This window comes from Camellia sinensis, chromosome 14 (genome assembly GCF_055761805.1).
Source record: "Camellia sinensis isolate YWXY chromosome 14, ASM5576180v1, whole genome shotgun sequence".
NCBI lineage: Eukaryota > Viridiplantae > Streptophyta > Magnoliopsida > Ericales > Theaceae > Camellia > Camellia sinensis.
Window position 1 is genome coordinate 80,869,211 of NC_138974.1, and position 10,074 is coordinate 80,879,284.

A 10,074-nucleotide genomic window follows, 5' to 3' on the forward strand; every position below is an offset into this window, starting at 1 on the left:
CATGACTTAATATTGTTTCTAAAATCTCAAAAGAAGATGTTTCTCTCAAAATACATGTGGTCTAGATTCTTACCTACAAGATTTTTAACCTACTACTGCTCGATCAGTCCTACTGAAATTAATTTAAACTAATTTGAGAGATGAGCTAACTATAATTGCTCAGAGAGAGAGAGAGAGAGAGAGAGAGAAGCGAGGTACAATTGTAACGTCAACAACTTTCTTTTGATTATAGATGGCAACCGACGGCATAAGTAATAATTGATCCAAAATCAAATAGTTTAAATGTAAAATTAATATTATTAAAAAAAATAAGAATTGAATTGATTTTTGAGTAATAATTTGAGTTGGAAAATGGAATTTCTTCTTAAAAACAATTTTTTTTGGTGTTACTTTTCTATCCTAAATTAATTAAAATTGAATGGATGTTTTTTTTTTCTTTTTTTAAGGTTACTTATATATAATTGGTATAACCTATATTCTTAAATAAATAAAATAAGATCCCAATAAATATGTTGTTGACCTAACGCATGACAAAATTCTAGATTCATCCCTGAAGACATGTATATATTGTGTTAGACATATTAAACCAAACCAAACTTTAAATCCCATCGAATGAGATCCGCTGTGTATTGTGTTAAACAATAACAACCATTCAGTAGTAATGAGAAACACACCAACCAAAGCACAATAACCAATATTGAGTAGTAGTGAGAAATAAACCAACCAAAGCACAAATTTAAGGGTAAAATAAATCAATATTGAAATGTATATAATATTGTAACTTGAACTGTGCATATATATGCGTATATTATATAAAGTATTGTTAACGTATGCCCATAGGGTACGTATTAAGATAACATTATAAGATTGTACATTTTTTATACACACACTTTCATGTATAATGTACAATCTATTTAAACTCACATGTTAACAAAACTGTATTATATGTAATATAATGTATATGTTATAACAAACTAGGCAAATCTTCGACATGGGCTAACTATGGCATTAGATATAGTATGCTCAGCCATAGTTTTATATCTACAATGCTTAGATTAATTGATTTGACAAATTTAGAACTTCTCTAATGATTTTGTATTTCGGCAATGTCAATCTATATTTTGTCATTCTATAAAATTCAAAATGCTATAATTTGGTTTAAAATTCAACTGTGCCATTTGTCATCGATCCAAAGTAAAATAATAAAAAAAATATTACGTTTTTAGCTCAAATGACAAAGAAAGAAAAAGATTGACAAAAAGAAAAAAGTAAAATCTTTGAGTTTCATCATGGATTGAAGTACCACTTGGACCAATAAGTAATATAATATAGAAATGGCTAAGGCATCACAAGGAACTAACACTTGCGATTTTTTTAACCGCATGTCATATCGCATATTTTTAAGTTCTTATATCAGGTCTCAAAATACAATCTTCATAGTAAAAACAAACGACATAAAGTCGATCCCCCTCATACTCTATGTCATCTGAACCTCTTGTACTTCAAACATTGTTGGTATGGCTCATTGTGCCAATTGGTTAATTGTTGCTAGTGCATTACTAATGAGTTTCTTAGCATTAGTGACCTGTCCTTGTACGGAGCCCTTAATTTTTCTATCTAGAGCTTTGCCCGACAATCCTTCCTCACAATCATTTATTTCAGTTAAGGCAGTACTAGTCCAAGTTTGCACATTGCCCCGGTGAAAAACAAACTTGTCACCTTTGACTTGGCCCAAGAACTTAATTTCTCGTACTGATTGGCTAAGTTTGTCCACACTTTCTTCAACATTACCCAAGCAATCCTTCAAGACTTTGGAATCTGTGGCCTTGAGTCCCTTAAGGGTTTTTAGCTTCAATATATTAGCTTTTATGGATCCAGCCGTTGCTAAACTCGTCGTCAACGTAGTGCGAGCCTTAACAATATTTGCCAGGGCTGCGGATTCACCTGTACCAGAAATGTACAAGACATAGAGGGCCAAGAGAAGCAATTGAAGAGTAGGTCTTGCCATGTATTAGAACAGTGTGGATTTGTTAATTGAGGAGGATGGTTTAGAACAGAGTGAATTTGTTAAATGAGGAGGATAAAGGTTAAGAGGTCTCTATGGCAACATTTTATAGAGCATGCCTTGGTCTATTTTTGTTCTAATGTAAGTTGCGGATCATCCTTGGTGAATACCGTGTCACCAATTTGACCATGTACGATACCAATTTTGGCATTTACTTTATTTAGAGTATAGATGCACAAAATAGGCATTCGACTCCAAGTGTAGTCATATTTTGTTCAAAGTTTCTAAAATTGATAAATGATATTATGACTTAATATACACAATATCGAACTTGATAGTTGCGTCAACTCATACAAACCAGTCATATTTGTCGTGTAAATTCACGTATAATGTGAAAAACTTAGTGAAATTCATTTGGTGATACGTAACAACTTTCTTAATGTAATGCAACCTCATGTGTTTCTATAATGATAACTTCTTATACTTGCGATGTAGATTCCGTAATGAAAAAATTAACTAGCCTTACAATATCATTGTTAATAAGAATCTTAAAAGCGTATTGTAAATTTTGTTGATCGTATCTTACAAAGAATTTGTTTCTAAACCCTCATTTACATAGCACATCACTAACCTATTCATTTTCTATGCATGCACATTGCATGTGCTTTCTGCTACCAATTGAAAATAATATTACATAACACTGGTAGAAATAGGGGTTTTAGCAGCGTTTATGTCTCAAAAACGCCCTCAAATCTTTTTGTGACTTTTAGCACCAAACGCCGAAGATGCGGCTGTCGCTATAACCTTATGGCGCTTTAGAAACGTCGCTATATTACTCTAGGCGGCATTTTCTAAAAACGTCGCTAAAAGTTCTACATAACGATAAGATGACATCACATGATATTTTAGCGACGTTTGAAAAATGCCGTCATAGACATTTATACATTCTAAAAATCTAGCCGTTGAGGTTGGGATATAGTGACATTTAAAAAATGCCGCCATAGCCCCTTTTTTTATTTAAATTGTACTAATTTTATATGGTTGAACCAAAAAAATACCTGTCATAAACAATTATTAAGAACTAATAATTTATGTTTATTAAAATAATAAATAAACTAAGCTTGGAAACAAAATTAAAATAAGAAACAATGTATTGCATACCCAAACAAAAAAATAATTCATGTTCAAATTTTAAATACATCAATTGAAATCAAAATGGTCAAGAAGAAGTCAAATTACTTTAACTTCAAAAGTAGCTCTCATCAGTGTGAGATGAACAACATTTAAAAGAGGTGATATGCCAAAAAATTTGCACAGAACCCCATAAGCTGTTTTAATAATTACAACCTTCAAGGCTCTCATCTTAGCTGTTGCTTTAGAGTGACTTTTACAAGGGCTACAAGCCAAAACATTTTTGCGGCATCCAGGGGTGAACCATATGGAATAGTTGTTAGTTCTAACCAATAAGAAATATACAACTTTGCAGCAGCTTCCAAGTCTTCCACTGAGCACTAATATCAATTGAAGGAACAAGAATTGCAGCAACAAGAAAAAAATAAAAAATAAGCGAACCATTTCAAGCATTAAGAACAATAAGAGAGTGAAAATCGAACCAATATAAATAAGATCGAGATAAGAGAGTGAAGCATTAAGGAACTGTTGCTTTGAATGTTAAGACTGTGATAAGATCGAGATGCAAGATACTCTATCCCAAATTTAGCTGTTCCTTTAATTATAGATTTAGGGTCCTTGTCGCTCACCTGAAGAGCCTTCTCTGTTGCTTTCACTAAGGCAGGAGTTTTGTCTTCATTTTCCTCACTGGTCTCTGATAGCCCACGCATTCAAATATTCAAAATATTAGAAACATTAATTACATTTACCATATTTTTGTCCTATGTAGAAAAAATAGCAAAAAGGTAAATTTGGGTTATGTATGATTTTATCCATCTTACCTACAGAAAAACAGGAAATAAATAAATAAATCAATAAATAAGAGAGAAAGTTTTCCCCCAAGTAAATTAATGGACATGGAAAACAAGTAGAAAAAATAAATAATCACCTGGTAAAGAATTTCCCTCAGCCTTTCGGAGAGTGTTTTCTAATCTAAAAATCAAAATGGCCATAGTAATAAGGCTGGGACAATCAATATAAATAATTTTATTGTAAACAACATTTATCACCAGATAATCCTTACTGATCTGGGAAAGGGGCCTATTAAAGGAAACAAACAGGTATATAATTTGAGGTATGAAGTGGATTTCTGTTCAGCTTCTTTCTTCACAACCCGGAAGAACAAAATTGCCATATTGGCAAAAATAGGTGCATCAATATCCTCTTGTTGGAAAATCATAAAAATACAATATAACTTTAGCGACCAAAATCAATTGCCATTGCATATTCTCAAGGTATGGTAAAAGATGCATCAATCTCCTCTTGTTGGAAAACCTGACCTCAAAGTTCAAAATTGCAGTTAACAAAAGTAAAATAAACGGTTCATTATAATCCATTATAAAATACAAAGCCCATATGTTCACAGAACCCTTTTTTTATTTGAAAGCATCTTTGCAAATAAAAATTGAGCAAAAAATTTGAAACAATGTATCCATACTCAAAGTAAATTCTCATTCTTAGACCTACTATGGTACCAAAAAATGACCTATCCTCTACAAATACTCTTGAAAATAAGAAGGAAAGAAAAGAAATCTAAAAGAGGAGAATCAATATTCAAAAATACAATGAAAAATAGAATAATTCCAAGAGGGAGGAGACATTCTAGTCCCCTACTTATTTAGCTTAGCTAATTCAAAGGCATCTGATGGCAACTTAATCTATTTTGCATGAGATAATTTCAAACTATGTCATCTTTTGGTACAATGAAATTTACTCTTTATTCAAAAACATTATAAACTAAATAATAAGAAGTTTTACCAATCTTTTAATTGTTTCTTGCTCTCTTGCCAAGTCTGAATAGATTATTCATGACTCTACCATTGCTTCTCTTAATTATTTCCAAAAAAATTCATTACTACTACAAACAATGATGCCAAAAAAGCAAACAAAGTTACCTTCCAGTTCAAAATCTTCTACGTATCCACCTTGAAGGAATGAAAATCGTGCTTCTTCCAACTGGTCTCTTAATTCCATTGGAAATGAAGTCATCAAATTATGAAATTCCATCACATAAGCTCTTGTCCATTGACTTCCTCTGAGGAATAAAATCATAAACAAAGAAAAAGAAAAAATAATATGTTAAGCAAGGATACTGATGAAATATAGTAATTGTAGAGAATCAAATGCTTTAAGCATGAATTTTGGACAAACACTCCCTTCCCACACAATTAATTTATTGTTTTGAGCCTCTAATCTAATCCCCAAGTTTTACTCCACTTCCTTATTTCCATTCATCAGTACGAAACACGGAATTAGCTTCTCCACATGTGGAAGGTTGCATACATCTAACCCTTCACAAACCACAGCGATGGGATCCTTGTGCACTAAGCTGCCATTTATACATCAGAGTGCTAATGGACTTTGCATCAAAAAAATATTGCTACACATCAATTTCTCCGCATTCAAGTTGCAAATGTGTATTGAGATCCTCTACATTACATTATCTAATAGTTTTAAAATGATAATAGTAATAATAAAATATTTATAAAATTTAAAAAAAAATGAGAAAAAAAGTCAATAGTTGTAATGACTTTTTCTTAATTTGAAATAATGATAACTTGATATGACTATTTTAAAACCACTGGATAATGTAATAGAGATCGTCCATCACAACTATGTAATGGAGAAGATTTGGATCTGCTAAATGCAAACTTGTATGGGATAATGGGACTCCCTTCAGGTAAATAAAAAAGTAGGCATAAACAAATTAACAACTATATAGATATTTTCTCTAATAAGTCATTTCATAGATTTGTGGAACAAAGAAGTATCTAGGATAAAGATTTCTCACAAATTTGAGGCATCCACTCAGATTAAATTTGTGAAAGATAGGTGAATTGAACTAAAATATCAAAATAGACATATTATAGTTGATGTGAGTTTCAACTTTGCAAGATGCTTATAGAAGGGGGAAAAGAAAATCAAATACATATCAGAACATGTGGTGGAATACTGACAATGCCTGGAAGCAAATTCTTTTTTGCACACATGCCTTTTGCAGAAAAAACTAGACTAACAGAAAAGCCATGAGGCCAAACTGATTATAACAAAATGCTAATAGATGGTTTGAAAGACTGAATGCCTTTTCTTAACACGGCTCCCATGAGAGTAGCAGACATTCCTTTGGTGCCCCACTTTCGTCATTCTCCTACTCTGTCTTTAGTCTTGTTGCGCGCGCTGCCATAGTTAAGAATTTTCGGAGTCTGATGGAAGTTGGTCTGGAATTGGTACTGCTCGCTATCGAGAAAAATAATAATGCAACGCAAACGAGGCGAATATCGTATAAAATAAGATGGCTTATGCGACGCAAAGAGACAAGGCAGCCTTCTTCGATTCGATAGGGCTTTTTTTGCTTTCGAGAGGCGACGATCGGAAAGAAGGCCCTCGTTCACTCTCTCGCAATAACGGCATTGGAAGTGATTGTTGACCGTCCACGGAAAAGCACGACGAGAAAAAAACACACAAGACAGACGAAAGTGTTTAGATTTTGTCGGTGTTCAGTGTACCGCCGGTATGGGAGATCGAAAAGAATTCTTTTTCTTTTTTTTACAAGAAACCTGGATTGGATCTTGACTGAAATCGCTTTCCTTAACTACAAGAGGAAAGAGAGGTGGAATTCACATATTGATTTATATCATCTAGAAAGAAAAACTTCTGTAACCTAGTGCAAAAGCAAGACGTTGACGATTGGATCTCTCTCGATGCGCTCTTTCCGGATTTCTTTGCCCTGAGGAGGCCGCTAACGCTTTTCTTTTTTTCGGTATGCCGCTTCGCAAACAGAGCGAATGAACAAAAGTCCAACCTCATGAATATTCGTTTGAGGATTATCAGTAGTGCTTTAGCCATTCTTTTCGCCCGTTTTCTAGGATCAGAAGGAACCTCTATAATGACCACAGGTAGGAATCTCGTACTTTTTGGAATGCTGATTTTAGGTTTTATTTTTCTTTATCGTCATTATTGTTTTCGTTTGAAGAAAAAGTACGGCTTTCGCCTTGTCTTTCTGATGTATCTATCCATTCTATTTTTCGTCTCTTTCTTTTGCTATTTTTTGCGCGTCTATTTGGTTTATCATTTTGGTATTCATTTGTCTGCGGTCTTCTCTTTTTTTATTTTAAGTGGGGGGGCACTTCCTCTTCCGGCGCCTTCCGGCCCATCAAACTCGGGGCCGGTCGATTGGGATAGTTTTGACGAAAGAGTTTTGTTGGAGCCGATGCCCGATTCTTCATCATCCTCAGTGAATGGGCCCCCGAACACAGAGGCGGCCGGCTCCTCCCAAACTTCTGTAGATCAGGATCCAGAAGAACTGAGAAGAACGAAGGAAGAATTACATTTATTGGTTCGCGAACAGTTGCGGCATTACTGTGAGCGTGGTCGGCCGAAATGGAAGCTTTCGCACTCAGAAGAAGCACTAAACCTATACTCGGAGTGCGCTAAGGACATTATCAAAACCTTAGAAATTGAGCCGACCGTGTCCGACCATCGGACTTGGATAACCCTACTTATGGAAAACCCAGAAACACTGAAGGACCTTTATAAACCCTATAAGTGAGGTCTTTCCAGACCTTCTCCACCTCCCTTTTTTCTTTTTTTCCATGCTTTCCGTTGGTCAACAACCAAAAAAAAAAAGGTTCTCTATAGTTCTTCACTACTCGTACAGGCTTGACGGAGTTAAGCTGTCTGGAGGGAATTTTTGTTTCTCAATCAAGAATGCCTCAACTGGATAAATTTACTTATTTCACACAATTCTTCTGGTCATGCCTTTTCCTCTTTACTTTCTATATTCCCAATTGCAATGATGGAGATGGAGTACTTGGGATCAGCAGAATTCTAAAACTACGGAACCAACTGGTTTCACACCGGGAGAACAACATCCGGAGCAACGACCCCAAGAATTTGGAAGATATCTTGCTAAAAGGTTTTAGCACCGGTGTATCCTATATGTACTCCAGTTTATTCGAAGTATCCCAATGGTGTAACGCCGTCGACTTATTGGGAAAAAGGAGGTAAATCACTTTGATCTCTTGTTTCGGAAAAATAAGTGGCTCACGAGGAATGGAAAGAAACATATTCTATTTGATCTCGAAGTCCTCATATAGCACTTCTTCCAATCCTGAATGGGGGATCCCCTGTAGGAATGACATAATGCTAATCCATGTTCCACACGGCCAAGGAAGCATCGTTTTTTAATCTCAACTTTGAGAAAGAAGCTGCAAGGGGCACTTTGATTGCTTTTTATTCACCCTTCTTTCTTTCTTTCTTTCTCCCATGCTTTCCGTTGGTAAACAGTACCATCTTTGGTGTTTCCCCGCTTCCAGCCTCATCTACGGGCGTTGGCCCAATAACGCAGCAAGCCAGTCCCCCCCGGGTGGAGACCCCTGGGATAAGCCAAGAAGTTTTATGGGAAGCCTTGCAAGAGGTGGAACAGGCGGAAGCCAATCAACAAATGATGGCCCAGATTGGCTTCAAAAGGGATACTAACAGGAGATAAGAACTCTTTGCTATCCAAAAGCACAGTTTGTGCACAAGAAAGAAGAAAGTTTGTTATAGAATTTTGTATTATAATCTCTAGCGAAAATAGAAAATCATCTACTTGCATACATCAAAGTTTACCTCTGGAAAGTTGGCAAGTTTAATAGGGTTCAGTTTTCCTATAACAAGAGAACATTAGAGACTAAATTACCCAACCCAACTGGGGGAAAACCAAAGTGTTCAAAGTGGCTCCAAGAGCAAAAGATGAAACTGCAGCAATGGAAATGAACTGAGGCAAGCTAGGATCAATTATTCCAGAGGCTGTATCTCCAGTGGAAACCCATCTCTTTGCTTATATAAGGAACTACAGTAGTAAAATTTGTCAGTAGAGAGAGGCTAACAAATATTTTGATACATGGACTTTTTTAATACAAAAGAACAAATTTGATTGCTAAATAATCAAAGATTATAAGATATCATTTACAATAAATCCATTTTTTTGATGCATGAATCTTGTGATAGTTTGTGAAAGGTAGAGGAAGATCTAATGCATGTTTAAAATTGATGAAGTACATGCTTAAATATAATAAAATTAGCAAAAATGTACCACAAAAGAGTGAACTGCAGCAGGGAAGCTTTGCTTCTTTATTTGCAGGAAACTTAGCCCCATTTTCCATGCAGGTGCCTCCATGCTGCATTTGGCAGTAGGGAATCCTTAGAACAAATGAATATTTTAGGATCAATGCTATACACAAACATACACTTGTGCAGAAACGATGAAGTAAAAAAAGGGGAAGTGCAAAAAATTGAATGTTCCCCATTGTAATTGTTTTACAGAATACTAGTAGTTTGAACATTGATCATTTATTAATGGAATACCAATGTGTGACCTTTAACAAAAATAAGAGAATTGAGGTTGTAACTCGAATTTGAGGACAGTCACTTTGTACAAATTATACCAAATGATAGGTTTATACGCAATCTATCCCTCCCAGACCTCATTCTAATGGGGACTACACTAGACTTACTTTTTTTTGAATCACACAGACATATCTGACATTAAAAGCATTTCCTAGTTACATTGTCGACCAATATGTGTGTAGACACCCCATTTCTGACCGACCTTAAGACTCAGACGTCACTGATTGAGCGTTCGGTGATATTGCATATTGTGCTCGTCCAGAAGTTTCAGAGTCCCGGCTGCAAGCCTTGCTTCTGGACTTCTGGACTCTTTCATGTCTTGCCTCGATTTGCGAACCAGGCTCTATTTTCTCTGTTTTCTCTTCCTGAAGGGATGGAGAGGTCTCGTAGATCATCTCTCAGTGGCCGTAGGCTACGTTTCGTGGTCGTAGGCCATTTTTTCTGTTTGGAGCCCGGTTTCTGATTTTTTTCGGAGCCAACGGCCGTGTGCCTCGGTTCGGGACCACCTA

General features: G+C 35.4%; 1 protein-coding gene and 1 pseudogene across 1 annotated transcript; one reads left to right on the forward strand and one right to left on the reverse strand.

Annotated features, from left to right (window-relative positions):
* Positions 1-1,522: 1,522 nt before the first annotated feature.
* On the reverse strand, positions 1,523-2,008 carry LOC114270368 (pectinesterase inhibitor 11 pseudogene; annotated as a pseudogene).
* A 4,446-nt stretch (positions 2,009-6,454) lies between these two features.
* Positions 6,455-8,633, forward strand: LOC145807435 (Plant mitochondrial ATPase, F0 complex, subunit 8 protein). Its single transcript, XM_082905621.1, is given in 1 exon segment — positions 6,455-8,633. A coding segment is annotated over 1 exon segment (480 nt). The 5' UTR covers positions 6,455-7,882; the 3' UTR covers positions 8,363-8,633.
* Positions 8,634-10,074: the final 1,441 nt, after the last annotated feature.